Below are 16,147 nucleotides of genomic sequence, written 5' to 3' on the forward strand. Positions count from 1 at the left end.
TGCAGTTTGTCTTAATTTGTGGTGTTTTCTCTTGTTTTAAAATATAGTGACATTTAAGATTTAGGTTCTAGTTAATATTTATGATCTTATTAAGTCTGTGCAGAGCAGGTACCTTCACATTTCCTTCCTCAGCCAGATTTCGCAAAGGGAAGATGTGCGTATTTCATGATTCAGGTTCATTTGCATTGAAGGCACCCATTCTCCTGGTGTGGGTATTTGAGCTACTGATTAAATTCTTAACCTCTAGTTCTCTTCCTTCCATATGGGGGGAGTGGTTTTTTTTCAAAACAAAAGGGAAAGACTAGATCCAAGAAATGTTCTGACTTTCATTAACACGTCCTTTTTTACTGAGGAGTCCAAGGAATGTGCCAATATTTAGAAAGCCTTTCCTCAGACGTGAATGAAGTGCACCGGTGTGAACTTATGTCTTGTGTAAAAGGTCAGTCCCTCCCAGTGGTGGGGCAGGAAATGAGGTCATCTTTACTTTTTGTTTGGGGTGAATGAAAGTTACATTTATTAGTTGGAATAATATCTACTGTTGGGCATTGCTCCTCCCTAATAAAGATTGTAGCCATTGGATGTTTGGCCTCGCATTTGTGAACTGTTACAATTTTAATTTTTTAGTGTCCTTTGATTCATCAGAGAAAAATCATCAGTTTTCATACTCACAGGCTTATCAGGTACCATGTTCTAACAACAAGTATCTAGTGTTGCACTGTGAGAGTCACTGACAGATGACTGAGTGTCAGGCTGACAATGTTTACGTTCCACTGTCTTTCCTACTTGTTGCAGCAAATGAGAGAATTTTATTAAGGCAGAAGAGTTTTTGGAAGTCTGATGTGTCAGACACGCAGTGTGACTAGACTCTGGTTTTTAGTTGTGAGACCTTAGGCAAGTCACTTAACTTCCCTGAGCCTTGTTTGCTTTAAAATGGGGTTGGGCTAATTATCTGTAAATTTCTTTCCTTTTTTTTGGTGGAGGGAAAGGGGCAGGTATAAAAAGCTGCATCTGATCCTGAAAGTCTTGTATCTTTTTTTTCTTCTGAGTGCCTGGGGACAGGGGATGATTTTTCAGAATTGGAAGAAACTTAGAAGGAACATACATGGTGATAACAAAGTTCCTGGGCTGTAGGTCAGGGACTGTTGTCTTGACACCTTTATAGGCCTTCATCTGAGGAGACTTTCAGAGGCGGACTTACCCTGGTGGCGCAGTGTTTAAGAATCTGTGTCCCGCAGCAGGCAGGCTGAGAGCATGCAGTACAGTAGGTACTGCAGAGCTTTCCAGTGGAAGCCTTCTAGTAACACCGCTAAACACGAGTTGTCACCACGCTGGATTTTATTTTAACCTGGTGCTTGGATTCAATTACTGTCTTATGAAGGAACTCATTACTGAACGTCTGGCTGACTTTAGCCCACGGATAGTAAAGGCTTGCGGATTTAATGTGCTGTGAAAGGATTTAACTGTGCTATTTCTACTCCATGAGTAAACGAAGTTCAGTGCCTCTCAAACTTTATTGGAAACCTGAAACCTAAGCAGTGTGGCCCAGCCGACCCAATCTGTGCAGGCCCCCGTGCTCCGCTGGGAAGATGGATGAGGAAATGCAGGGAACCAAGTGGGGTGACTGGAGCCATCTTTTCACGGCACACAGTAGTGGGCAAGGCGGGGGGCGCAACCCCAGCTTCTTCCTACAACCCCGGAGGCTTTGCAGGATTTCATTTGTGGGCAGTCAGCAAAGCAGTTTTCATGAGAACCTTTCTAATGAACAGTGTGTAGAGAAGCACCTTTTCAAGGCATCTGGAAGTAAACTAGTTTGGGTGGCATTTTCTGAAATGCTGAGCTGGTAAAGGGCCTCTTTCCGAATCACGCGGCCCTAGATTCTAAGTTCCGGGGGCCTGGGGACGGTGACACTGGCGTCTTGGTCCCTTTCTCTGGGCCCCGCTGTGCGTACACGGGAATTCAGTAAAAGCTCTTGGAGGGCGAGAGCAACGCCTTCGGGTTCATCTCTTCGGTTTGTCTTATATTGTCCACAGCAGCCACTGTCTGATGTCCTGTGGCTGAGAAGCTGGCTGTTTGACTTTGTTATGATGCCTTTGGAGATGGAGCCCAAAATGAGCAAACTCGCCTTCGGGTGCCAGCGGAGCTCCACGTCCGATGACGACTCGGGCTGTGCGCTGGAGGAGTACGCCTGGGTCCCCCCAGGCCTCAGACCCGAGCAGGTAGGAACCGAGTCCTCTGCTTTTCTATTTTTCAATGTGATTTAAGGTCTTCAAGGTTGTTTTGTTTGTTTGTTTGTTTGTTTCACACGGTGACATGCTGTGTCCTTGCGTCTCACTCTTCGGATGGTCTTAAATTTTTGCTTTTAAGGTCACACTTAGTTTCTCCATGGACGTTTTCAATCCCTTTTGTACTCTTGGATCCAGAAGCCCTATAAGGATGCTATTTTTGCTCTACTGAGTGAAGACCAGAGTACTGCCTATGCATTTGTCGTTTGGATTTCTGACCGGGGTGTCCCTTTGGAGAGAGTGGGAGTTTAACTTTTTAAAAAACTTCAGTAACAACAAAAAGGTAATCAAAGGAAAGAGGAAAGTTTCCAAGTCAGTTCTCAGCAGTGCCTTTGCTTCGGAAGAGAGGAGATACAGAGCTGTGAGAGACCATCTGAAGTTATTGCGTAGGATTTGACCTTTGATAACCTTGCACGTGAAAGATTCTGTCACCACATGGTGTAAATTGGAAAAAAAATTAAAGAGCGCATTTTGTGCTTTGTTGTATTGTTATTTTAAGGAAGATGAGAACATTTTGTGTACCTATTTTTATCTTCCCAATATCCTTATAATGATGAACTTATTAAAAATTGCTGGTGTTAGACATAAGGGCCAAGATAGTTTGAAATTAAAAGAGCCAACTAGGCGTATGATTGCTTCTGAGTTATGGTTGTGTTTCCCATTTTGATGGGAGCTCCGATTGATCCAGGGTCTAGAACAATACCTGGCACACAGGTAGCTAGTATTCAGTAAGTGTTTACAACTATACAAGCTCCTGCGGCTGATACAGTGGAAGAGGGTGGCGAGCTGGTCCTCCAGGTAGGAAAGCAATGTTTTGATAAACTGCTTCTTAAGAGAGAACTCTTCTTGCAGCTTAGGGTGAGTAGGTTTCGTGAGACACTAAGATATTGAAGCAGACAGGCCCCAAATTGCCTAATCTCCTATTTTTTTTCCTTCAATCCTTTTCATCTTTCCTCAGCACTGCAGTATCCTTCGCAAGACTCATTAAGGATTTCCTTTAGCTACAACAGAAAGAAAAAAAAAAATCTCAAACAAAAACTGAGTTCTCCTTTCCAAGTGAACTAAGTACAGGTTAATATAGCTCCCGTCCCGTTTCCTTGGGGAAACTGACTCCAGATATTTAGAAAATAGCACCCATGCAAGCAAAGAAAGCTGAACCTTGAGAGAACCTGATAAGGGAGAGTTTACAGAGTTTAACAAAACAGCTTTTGTCTTTGCAACGTGTAAAATTCAGAGAGCAAATCCAATGTGTTGTGTCGTGGCTGGATTGTGGACAGTGTCACACAGCCCTGTGTGGTCATTTCCAGCATTCATTTAGGACTCTCTTGGTGGCTGACCCTAGCATTAAATGTGCATGTCTTATGGTCCATAATTTATGGTGCCCCTAATTGTCACTATGAATTGCATTCCTGAAGAGCAATTTAGCAGCTGGATGCTAGCTATCTGAGGGTTTGCAGTTCTGCTGAGTTGGCTCAGCTGCTCTTCTCATTAGCTACCAGTAGCCAAATCCTGTCCGAGGCCAGAGCCAGTACCTAAAGGGCAGGGTAACTCGAAGATGGAATGAGCTGAAGTGTTCGCTTCCTGTGTGCTGACGTCCTCTTCTCTCTCTCTCAGATCCAGCTCTATTTTGCTTGCTTACCAGAGGAAAAGGTTCCTTATGTTAACAGCCCTGGAGAGAAACACCGAATTAAACAGCTTTTGTACCAGTTGCCACCACATGATAATGAGGTAAAATAACAGGAAGAAGCCTAATTAGGAAAAAAAAAAAAAAATCCACCCTGAGCATCGTGGTGCCTCCCATAAACCCCAGCTCCTCCCTGGCTAGGGCCCTTTTGTCCTTCTTCAGTTAAAATTGGGCCGGAGAATACAGCTTTCCATTCTTTAAGAGAGAAAAGGGTGTCAGTGCAATAAACTTAACACAAGTTGGTTTTTACAGTGTTTGCAGCCACCCACCAGTTATCAGGAGCCTACAAATTCCTGCGATCTCCCTACCCCTTCACCCAGAGTCGTCAGTGCTTTATGGTGGCTCAGGCCTGCGGTGGACTTGAGTGCCTGTAGAATGTAGAATGAAGGTGGCAATTAGCAAGTTTAAACCTTTTGTAGAAAGGTTCATGTCTTATGTTTTTTTAGTGTCTCTGCTGATAAGAGTTTAAATTAAACTTTTCATCTTTTAAAAAAAAAAAGGACTATTCCTTCAAATTGCATTTCCCTTTTGCTAGAGAGGCTGCAAGATTTGGTGTTATTTTAAACGTATGGGGTCATTTTTAAACTGGCGATTCACGGGGGCAGGCCAGCTCAACTTGCTGTTTTATTTCCTGAAACTTGATTCTGGAAATAAAGAATTGGTGACGGCTGCTGTTTGCTTCAGAGTGGTGCTTCTGTTTCTTTCTGTGAAGGTGCGGTATTGCCAGACTTTGAGTGAAGAGGAGAAAAAAGAGTTGCAAGTGTTCAGTGCTCAGCGGAAGAAAGAAGCACTCGGAAGAGGGACGATTAAACTTCTGTCCAGAGCAGTGATGCACGCTGTGTGCGAGCAGGTAGCCGGTTCTAGGATGAGTAGTGATGTGCGTGGATCATCTCGGGGGGTAGGGGGCAGCGCCAGCACAGGCGTGGGCCCTAAAAGCCTCCAAAAACTGAGAGAAGGAAAGGCAGCGTAGCTTCTTACTACGTGGGGATTCGTGTTGGTAACTGGCTACACCGCTGTGTATTATGGGGGAGGCATGTAAACATCGGGAGAATTCCGGCCTTACGTGGGGTCTTGGCTTGGAGCACAGTGCTGGGGTGCACCTAGTGTTCAAGAACGCAGGGGCGTAATGAAGACATTCGGGGCCTCCTTACTGGCTGTCCTCAGAGTAGGAGTATATCCAACAGGAGGACGCCTCCAGAAAACCACTGCGCATGTTCCGAGGAGCAGTCCAGTGTGGTAGTAAATCTGAGGCATGTTCATTCCAGTGGAGAATCACGAACAATCCAACATTAAACAGCAGGAGCCGGGGGGGGCTTCCCTGGTGGCGCAGTGGTTGAGAGTCCGCCTGCCGATGCAGGGGACACGGACTCGTGCCCCGGTCCGGGAAGATCCCATGTGCCGCGGGGAGGCTGGGCCCGTAAGCCATGGCCGCTGAGCCTGCGCGTCCGGAGCCTGTGCTCCGCAACGGGGAAGGCCACAGTAGTGAGAGGCCCGCGTACTGAAAAAAAAAAAAAAAAAACCAGGAGGGGACAAAAATTAAAGTTCCGCTGACAAACTTGGGATTTAGCATAAAGTGGAAAAGGCTGAGAATCCAGTCATTAAAAAGGGGTCATTTAAGATCTAAATCCTTTTGTTTTTAGTGTGGGTTGAAAATAAATGGAGGTGAAATTGCAGTGTTTGCCTCTCGAGCGGGCCCTGGAGTATGCTGGCACCCATCCTGTTTTGTCTGCTGCACGTGCAACGAGCTGCTGGTCGACCTCATCTATTTTTATCAGGATGGAAAAATTCACTGTGGCCGGCACCATGCTGAGCTGCTCAAACCCCGGTGTTCAGCATGTGACGAGGTAAAAAAGTTCATCCCTTAACACCGGAAAAAAATAAGCTTCTAGTAAGCCAATGTTCCACTGTTCACACCTAAGCAAAATACAAATCTCTCCTGCTTGAGCTCTGTGTGTACGTTTTTAAGATAACCCTTCACGTTGGTACAATGCAATAATATGCAGCTAATAAAGAGAAAGCAGTAGGTGTCTTTGTGTATTGATAAGTAGCATGTCCTTGATGGACTGTGAGAAAAAAGCAAGGTGCAGGAAGAGTATGCAGCAGTTGATCTTACTTCTGTTAAAGGGGGGAAGAACAAGATTGTATACATATTTGCAAACACTCAGAAATGGTATGTAAAGACATACACTAAGTTAACAGTGGTGAGCATGTTAACTCAGGGGAGGGCTGGTGGTGTGAAATGAAATTTTTTTCCTTAAGCTCTTCATTTTTAAGTAATTTTAGATTTACAGAAGAGTTGCAAAGATACAGAGAGTCCCTGTGTACCCTTCTCCCAGCTTCCCCTATTGTTAAAACGTCTCACATGACCATGGTATATGCATCAAAACTAAGAAGTTAACACTAGTGTAATACCATTAACTAAACCATAGATTTTATTTAGATTTCCTCAGTTTTTCTACTGATGTCTCTTTTTTATTCCAAGACCCCATCCAGAGAACCTCATTGCATTTATTCATTATTATCTCCCTAGTCTACTTCAATCAGTGACAGTAAACTTTCAGTTTTTACTTTTATATGTTTAAGTTTTTTCAATGATGTGCTCTTTGAAAATTTTTTGAAACCAAAAATGTAAAAAAATTAAAAGTCCTTAATCTGGAGACGGCACCGTCAAACGAAGTGTTATCTACACAGGTGGTGTTCACATAATCCAGCATTCAGAGAGCGCTGTGTTGACTCCACAGCCACTTTAATGAGTTTTCTTTATTAAAAGATGCACAGACCACTAAATTATTTCAATGTTAATGTATTCTTTGCCAGATTATGCCAACAAAGTGTGATTGCGGAGCAAAAATAGGACCAAATGAATTATATCCAGTGTAGAATTCTGTTTTGTTTTTTAAAGCATAAGCATGCACTTAGTTTCTCTTTTTCAACGTTTTCACTTTCTGTTCTTGTTTTATAGCTAAATCGAGTTAGTCAGTTAAGCTTAAGGCTGTAAGAAACAAAGTACACTGTCTAAGCAGCTTTAAGATCCAGTGCCTGTCAGTTGCCCAGCAAACGTGCAGTTACTTGACCTTTAAAATCGTTCACAATGATTTTTTTTCATCCTATGGCCTCATATTCCTCTGAAGATAATTTTTGCTGATGAGTGCACAGAAGCAGAGGGTCGCCATTGGCACATGAAACACTTCTGCTGCCTTGAGTGCGAGACGGTCCTGGGGGGACAGAGGTACATCATGAAGGACGGCCGCCCGTTCTGCTGCGGCTGCTTCGAGTCCCTGTACGCCGAGTACTGTGAGACCTGCGGCGAGCATATTGGTGCGTCCATGGCCCAGCCTGTTGGCTCTGTCACTTATCCATCAGTCTGTCTCTGATTACCCACACTCTTTTTTCTTTCTTTCCTTTTTTTTTTTTTTTTTAATTGAGGGATAGTTTACATACCGTGAAATGTATAGGTTTTAAATGTTTCAGTTTGATGAGTTCTGATAAATGGGTGTATACTGGATTCTCATTACTTCTGCTAGTTGTGTTCTGTAGAGTTGCCGTGAACACTGAATTACCCCATACTGAGCCACTGGTCCTAGGGATACAGTGGGTTAGGTTCCTGTGAGCCTCTGGTCGCAACATTGTCATCAAGCAACCAATATATAATCTTGTTTTGTGTATGTTTAGGTTTAAAGATACCTTATTTAATATATGTTGTTGATTCATTAACATTGAACTCACAGCCAACAGCACCGTAACTCCTGCCTGAACAAAGCTTATCTGACACATGCATTGCTTCTCCAAGGCACATCACAGCCTCCTTGCGCTTAGGAACACTAGACAGCACTTCAGCTCTATGCTTGGGCCATTTTAAACAGCACAACCACCAACAGAAAGCACAAAAAATGCGAAAAAATGCCCCTAAATCGGCCGCAGGTGTGAGTGCAGTAGTGCCCTTTGACCCCAGCTGGGACACACACACACACACACACACACACACACACACGCATCACTTGACTCAAATTTTTTTGCCACCTTGCACATGTCCACAAATGACCTTGAAAGCTCTGTGAGTATTGATTTTTTTTTTTTGAGTATTGGTTTTTGAACTACAAAATATTTAGCACGTAGGCAAGTTTGTAAATATGGAATCTGCAAATAATGAGAATTAATTGCCCCTGTGTAACTCACAGCCTTATCAAGATCTGGAACAGTCCCATCACCCCCAAGCGTTCCCTCATGCCCACAGTCTGTCTTTTCTGTTTCTTCTGCCTTTGTTTCAAGATGGAACTATGACCTGTTACTGGATCCTTTTTTGAAACAGGTGTGGACCATGCGCAGATGACCTATGACGGGCGGCACTGGCACGCTACAGAGGCCTGCTTTTCCTGCGCCCAGTGCAAAACCTCTCTGTTGGGATGCCCCTTCCTTCCCAAACAAGGTCAGATTTATTGCTCAAAGACATGCAGCCTCGGTGAAGATGTCCATGCCTCGGATTCTTCGGACTCTGCGTTCCAGTCGGCTCGATCAAGAGACTCCAGAAGAAGTGTCCGGATGGGCAAAAGCAGCCGGTCAGCAGATCAGTGTCGACAGTCTCTCCTCTTGTCCCCTGCTCTGAACTACAAGTTCCCTGGCCTTTCAGGCAATGCCGACGACACCCTTTCTCGGAAACTGGATGATCTGAGTCTTTCCAGGCAAGGAGCAAATTTCGTCAATGAAGAATTTTGGAAAGGCAGAGTAGAGCACGAAACCCCAGAAGACCCTGAAGAATGGGCTGAGCATGAAGATTATATGACGCAGCTGCTCCTCAAGTTTGGTGATAAAAGCCTCTTTCAGCAGCAGCCCAATGAGATGGACATTCGAGCCAGTGAGCACTGGATATCTGATAACATGGTTAAAAATAAGACCGAGTTAAAGCAAAATAACCAGAGCCTTGCAAGTAAAAAATACCAATCTGATATGTATTGGGCACAGTCACAAGATGGACTGGGCGATTCTGCTTATGGCAGCCACCCGGGCCCTGCGAGCAGTCGAAGGCTCCAGGAATTGGATCTGGACCATGGGGCTTCGGGATATAATCATGATCAAACACAGTGGTATGAAGATTCCCTGGAGTGTTTGTCAGACTTGAAACCAGAGCAGAGTGTTCGGGATTCTATGGATTCTTTGGCTTTGTCTAATATCACAGGTACATAATCTAGGGATTATGGGGTATTTGAAAAAGGAGCCACTAAAAAGTTCATTCCACAAATTACAGGTCAGCACCAGCGGGGGCTATGTTATTTACAACTGTAGACCAAGGAGAGGAAGGAGTTTCAGTTAAATGCCAAAAACCCTGTAGCAAAACAAACACGTGTATACATGTGTGCATACATGTAAAATATATTTTCAATTACAGTCTTTGGGGATAGGTCTTATTATCCCTGCTTTGAAGAGGAGAAATGAATTTATTGGGATCATGGAGTCTGCATCTGTATCTGAAGAAAGATATTGGACTCTTTGGATCATGCTATGAATTTCAAGATATTAAAATCAACACGTGTACTCTATAAGCACAGAACATTTTTTGTATTTTCCTAAATTGCCCTGTGGCGACAGACAGCTCAAAAAGAGCTCAGGTTTTTTTTACCCAGATTATAAAATAATTTCACTTTAATGTTTTCAAAACACATTCATGTCAATTATCTATGTTTCGTCCTTAAAATGACCTGATAGAGTGGATATTGCTGCACTTTACAAATGACGAAACTTGAATTTCCAAGAGGCTAGGGAATTCCCCGGTGGTCCAGTGGTTAGGACTTGGTGCTTTCACTGCCAGGGTTCAATCCCTGGTCGGGGAACTAAGATACCGCAAGCGGTGCCGAGAGGCTAAATGCCAACTTTACATAGGTGTTTAAAGACAAGATTGAACCTGGAACCCAGCCCTCCTGAATCTTACATTTGCAGTAAGTTTTTGGATACAGAAATACTGCTGTCACTTGGCTAGTTTTATAGTCCAAGGAACGACATTCAGTCCTTTCATAAAGGTTATGTTACACTGTAACATAGGCAGGAAAGGCTTGAGCAGCCGCCCGCCGCCAGGAGGGACCCTGTGCCAGGTACCGGGCAAGGAGGGATAAGACAGCTACCCTCCTGGCTTTGGTCAGGCTTGTCAATGTTAAGGCCTACAATAAAGGGGACCTGAGGAATGGTGGGTAAGACTAAATATTAAGCACCTCCTGTTTGCTAGGCCCTATGACAGGTGTTTTAACATTTAATATCAAAAATAGACAACATTTGGTATACGTCGTGCTGGTGCTGACATTTCTTGACAATGATGGGCTGAAAAACAGGCTTTCTTTAGAAAGTAGGAAGCTGTATAGCCTCCATTTGACAATAGTTCACACCACTTCCTGTTGTTCCTTGCAGCTATCTGGGTTATATCCATTTCTCTTAACTTGCCTGAGCCCTGTTATGACAAGCAGTGCAATATTGGTTTTGAGAAAAGTTTTAAAATGAGATTAATAGGGAAGTGGCATTATTAGTTTATGGGTTGAAGGGACAGAAGACTGGATGAAGGTCTAGGTCAGGGGTTTGGCAGACTTCTTCCGTAAAGGGCTAGAGAGTACTTTTGGGGCCTTACAGTCTTTGTTGCAACTACTTAACTCTGTCATTGTGGAAGAAACCATAGATAGCATGGGAACAACTAGGTGTAGCTGTGTCCCAGTGAAATTCTATCCACAAATAGGCTGTGGGCTGGACGTGGCCCTTGGGCTGCGCAACCAGGTATAAGACTAGTCTGGCTATAGGAAGAGGACCATAATGTTAGTCGTGTGAGAGCAAAGGGAAGGACTGCTTTGAGAGACGTTCAGATGAAGCAATCTGACTTGAATGGGTTGAGAGACAGAAGCTTCTATGTGTCGTATCAATAAGCTAACGACAGGACTCTTACGAAGAGCTTTTAAAGTTGGTGCTCATCGCATGGGCTGTAACTCACGTTTGGCTCCAAAACGGCTGGGCTCGTAGGAGATGCTGGGCCCTTTGTTTCAGTAACAAAATTCATACCTCTTGTCAATTAAGTGTATATTATAGTATGTTGGTTTTGCCTAGTGATTGTTAATCAGATACTGAGGTTTGAGAGACTTCACTTTGAAATGCTTCCTTTCAGAAGCTTGTTGGTAAGAACTCAGAGTATCAGGATTACTGAGAATCACATCTTGTCTTGGCTTTTCTTTTAGGGGCTTCGGTGGATGGAGAAAGCAAGCCAAGGCCATCGTTATACTCACTGCAAAACTTCGAGGAAATAGAGGCAGAAGATTGTGAGAAAATGAGCAATATGGGGACTTTGAACTCTTCCATGCTGCACAGGAGCACAGAGTCCTTGAAGAGTCTCAGTTCAGAGTTGTGTCCAGAAAAAATCCTGCCTGAGGAGAAACCAGTCCACCTGCCAGTGCTCCGAAGGTCCAAGTCTCAGTCCAGGCCACAGCAGGTCAAGTTTTCGGATGATGTCATTGACAACGGAAGCTATGAGAACATCGAAATCCGGCAGCCACCGATGAGTGAGAGAACTCGGAGACGGGTGTACCATTTTGAAGAAAGGGGACCCCGGTCTCATCACCATCGCCGCAGAAGAAGTAGGAAGTCCCGCTCGGACAATGCTTTGAACCTTGTTACAGAAAGAAAATACTCTCCCAAGGACGGGCTGCGGCTTTATGCCCCTGATAACTATGAGAAGTTTATCCAGAGTAAGAGCGCGCGGGAGATCCAGGCCTACGTGCGGAACGCTGAGCTCTACGGGCAGTACGCCCGTGCCGCTTCCAGCTACACCCTGCGGAGCCCGGGGGGACCTCGATTCCTGGGGCTCCATGGGGAAGACGACGGCTCTTGGTGCTCCTCCACCACCTCTTCCTCCTCCGACTCAGAAGAAGAAGGATACTTTCTTGGACAACCAATTCCTCAGCCCCGGCCGCAGAGATATGCATACTATACAGACGACCTTTCTAGTCCAACTTCTGCACTCCCCACTCCTCAGTTTGGCCAGAGGACAACTAAATCCAAGAAGAAAAAGGGACACAAGGGCAAAAACTGTATCATTTCTTAACCGAGTAGCTGTGGAGATGGTAAGCTTAGCCATTAACCATCTTACATCGAATCTTTTTTCTTCCATAGGAAAGTTGCTAAAATAGATTCAAGTGCTTTGCCCATGTAAATGAGACCCCGACTGCTGTTTACAGTGTCAGATTAACCTTTGGAAGGTGTGAATTCTCCATTTACCCTCCTTGGATGGTGCCAGGTGGACGTGACCTCTCGTGCCTGTTGGGCGCATCACAGTTTGATACAGCTGCTTTGATCTCCAACCCTCAAGAGATCCTCAAGAACCTGTTGAGAGGTGACTGGATGGGGGTGTTGATTTTAGACAATGGAGAACTTGAGCCACTTTTGTAAAGCACTAGTGTTTGTCCTTTATCTGCGCCAGGTTGGCCCAGGTCCTGACAGTCTGTCCTGTTGTGTGGCATGCACGTAGTCATGTGACCCAGCCAACACTGTGCGTCCCATCATGCGAGGCCACGTCATCCCCTTCCAACTCTCATTAGCCAGGTAAACATGATATTGTATTAGCTCCAGCTAGAGATCGAAAAGAACATTGCTATTTATAATGTAGTATTTCATAGACTTAAGTGTATTCCTAATTTAACGGTGCAAATATTAATGTATATACTGTACAGTTCAGATTTTAAAGCTGATATTTTTATATCCCTGAAATGTAAGATGTTTGTTACACTGCAGTGCTAGATTTGTTAGGGAACCAGAAACAGCATTTATGGATGAAATGATTGCTTGTATTTTAGTCAGGGTTTATAAGTTTAGATGGTCAAATTTATATTGCCTAGTGATGGAAAGTTCCCTTTTTTTTTTTTTTTCAATATTAAAAAGGCTCTGTATGCATGGTGGGGCTATGTAAATACTCTTTAAAACTATGGCCCTATTAATCTTACAAGTGTTATTTATGGGTCAAGCAATGTAAACTGTATAAATGTAAAAACAAACAAAAAAAACCCCTACACATACACGTACACCTGGAATATATGGTAAAAACAAGTAGAAGCTGTTTGGGTGAATACTTTTTTTCCTCTTTGGGATGGGCAGGGGTTGCCTTTCCCATTTTCAGCAAGGTAGTGATTATCTCATGGAAAGAGACCAAAAAAAACTACAAGGATCTGCTTTCTGTGGCAGAGTACTTTGTAGATTCATTCCTTTTCATCCCTCCTTTCCAGCTAATTTGTTGGCCTTTAGCAGCAGTTTTGAAAAACGGGCCTTCTGGTTATGTTTTTTTTTTAAAATCTTTAGAGGATGCTGTGTTACTGGTTACTTCAAGTTAATATGTGGTTCTATTTCAAGGGAGAATTACGTTGGATTTGAACTGATGAGCTAATAATATTTTGATATGGGCCATTCTTGCACATATGTTTCAGTCCTAACTCAATGTCCCGGTGGTATCTCAGAACTTTAGGAAGGTATTTAATAAATGCTTAATAAATAACAAACTACCTTTCTGAACACAGATCTCTGCAAACATATCCAGACCACTGGATCCATTTTGCTCCTTTGATTTACCTTGCCGTTCTCCTACCATTAACAGACCAACATTTGACTCCTGCGTGTCCACTTGCCCTACCAGTCGGCACAAAATAGAAGTTGAGGCACAGAAGCAAAGCTGTCCGTATTTACTGGTATGGGGAAAAGCTGTTAGGCCTTGGGAGGGCAGACCTGAATCCAATAGGAAAACCAGTGCTCGACAGCATCCACTACACCCACCCCTGGATAGGGCAAGGTTTGGTATCTGGGCTAGACAGAGGCCCTTCAGAAACACACCAGTGAGGGGAGAGCTCTTTCCTCAATAACCATATCACCATTTCCCTTGTCTGGTTCATTTTAAAAACATAGCAGCGAAAAAATAATGCATACACGTGGTTAAAAAACAACAACAAAAACAGTGAAGACTCTCCTTTCCACTCTCCACCCCTCAGTTCCCCTCCCTAAAAGTAACCACTGTTATCCATTTCTAGTGTATCCTTCAGATGTTCAAACCATATTTACCTTCATGTATCTTTTAAAAATGGCAGCACACTAGACCGGCTTAGACTTGCTTTTTTCACTTTACATGTGGACATTCCACGTTAGTGCAGATAGGTCTGCCTCATCCTGTTCTCGCAGTGACTGCTTAATAGTCTGCTTTTGGATATACCATAATTTATGTCACCAGTCCTTTAGTGATGGGCTTGAATTTCCTTATAGACACCTTATCCTGCACTGGCACATATGCACATAAATTCTGAGCAGCACAGTTCCTGGGACCAGGGTTATGCATTTAAAATTTCGAGGGTTATCACCAGTTTTCCTCCAGAAGGCCATCTCCTGCTCTACATTTACAATGTACGAGAGTGCTTCTTCCCTCACAATCTCACGTGACACAGGAGCAGACTTCCTGATTTTTGAAGACCTTTTCAGAACCTATGCTGCAAACAGTGGGCATCCTTTTAGAAAAGACTGTTGCTTGGAAAGGATGGATAACAAATAGTAAACAGGTAATACTCAGCCTTACTTCACCTGGAGAAAGGCAGGTATAAGCTGAAGTCACTGTCCTCTAGCTTTCAAGTCATAGTTGCTTTTGCTTCTGGCAATAATCACCCTATTCATCTTTTCATTTCCTTCTATAAGGGTCATGTAGATTGCCAAAGGTTTTAAGGGAATGCAGAAATATTTATTCATAATAATAATGTACCCTTTAAAGATTTTAAATCTTGGTTAATAGCAATAACAAAGGAGACTATCTACAAAGGAAGAAAGGGAAGCAGCTACCTTGCAGTTCTGTAAAGAATTAGGCTAGAAAACTAGGCCTACAGCTGCTATAAAGTGTTCATATAGATTTAGTTAACAAAGTGTCTAGTCAGTCACTAAACTCTAAAATTTGGTCCCAAGGTAAATATCAAATATTAAAACACTGCCTCTAATCTCTACCTGGGTGGAAGCAGAACCCTAATGATTGCATTTTCCTCACCTCAGACCAAACTGGAGAACATTTTGCTCACAGCCCGCGTAGGGATGCCGATAAAACGTCAATGGGAACTCCTTTCAGCACTCAGTAAAAGAAAATGATTCACCTTGTGTATGCACTTGCTCTTCTTGGCACTCTGCTTTCCGGTTCCTGAGTTAAACAAAAAGTACCAGAAGTGCAGGGAGAGATTTGCCGTCTAACCCCTCTCACTTTAGAATACAAAGCACGGGCCATCCTAAAAGGGTAGTAAAATTGGAATGGGCACTGAAGACTGCCAGATTTCCCTGTGTGGCATGTTGCCCTGCCCCACAAGGTCCTTGGGTGACAGGCTGGGCAAGTATGGGTGTGGAGGTGTTTGGGGAGTGCCCAAGGGTGCGTAGTGCACAGGATTGTCAACACTGTGTGGGCAGGCTTCGGCTGACTGACCTGCTCTCCTAAGGCGTACTCAACTGCTGCTGTGGACAGAGAAGCAGTGTACATGCTAGACCTTCAGACTTTCCAAAAGGAACGAGCAATTCGAACTTCTCTAAAACGTCTGCCAGATTCTCAATGCTAGCAACTGATTCAGACATTTCTGAAACCCTTTGAACAAAATGAGCCTGCCATCAGCAAGCCACCAACGCATGGCTTATAAATTAAGCACTTGAAGCTGTCTCTTGGAGCTGTCTAGAGGAGGCACGACTAATTACTGTTTACAGAAATACATGTGACCGTTTTTTGAGGCACAAGGAAGAAAAATTACTGGGATTAAAAAAAAAATTCCACTAAGAGCCTCATTACCAATTTAATGTTAGCAACACAATTATAAAAAACCTTTTAAATTAGGCAAATGAGAAAAATTGCTAATTGCCTAGTTAGATTCTCTAGCCATTCTTCGAACTGTCTGAAAACAAGGCATGCTTCTGTACAGTCACATGGGTTTTCTGTTCACTGTCAAGCACAGGAGGAAGGCTTCCAGGTAAACAGGAGAAATACACAGGAGCAACTGAAATTTGCATCTCTGAGCTCATGTTTTGCCAAAGTCACAGAAGCAGTAACTTTACCAGGGGAAGAAAGTTGAAGGGTGGCTTCCACAAAATGTTTAGGAAAGAAGTGTGGAGGAAAAGTAAGACATGGGGTATGTGTATAGACTTGGTCACAGGATCAGAGCCAGTCTATTCT

The 16,147-nt window shown here is 43.6% G+C and overlaps 1 protein-coding gene across 3 annotated transcripts in view; it reads left to right on the forward strand.

Moving 5' to 3' along the window:
* Window positions 1–13,471, forward strand: part of PRICKLE1 (prickle planar cell polarity protein 1) — a 105,151-nt gene extending 91,680 nt beyond the window's left edge. For all 3 annotated transcript variants that reach the window (XM_065888439.1, XM_065888440.1, XM_065888441.1), the window contains 7 exons: window positions 2,031–2,216; window positions 3,897–4,010; window positions 4,679–4,816; window positions 5,607–5,810; window positions 7,098–7,284; window positions 8,276–9,139; window positions 11,169–13,471. In XM_065888439.1, coding sequence (XP_065744511.1) covers window positions 2,082–2,216; window positions 3,897–4,010; window positions 4,679–4,816; window positions 5,607–5,810; window positions 7,098–7,284; window positions 8,276–9,139; window positions 11,169–12,031 — 2,505 coding nt within the window. In that variant the 5' untranslated portion in view covers window positions 2,031–2,081 and the 3' untranslated portion in view covers window positions 12,032–13,471. The remainder of the gene's footprint in view (window positions 1–2,030; window positions 2,217–3,896; window positions 4,011–4,678; window positions 4,817–5,606; window positions 5,811–7,097; window positions 7,285–8,275; window positions 9,140–11,168) is intronic.
* The last annotated feature ends 2,676 nt before the right edge of the window (window positions 13,472–16,147 follow it).

This window comes from Phocoena phocoena, chromosome 11 (genome assembly GCF_963924675.1).
Source record: "Phocoena phocoena chromosome 11, mPhoPho1.1, whole genome shotgun sequence".
NCBI classification, from domain to species: domain Eukaryota; kingdom Metazoa; phylum Chordata; class Mammalia; order Artiodactyla; family Phocoenidae; genus Phocoena; species Phocoena phocoena.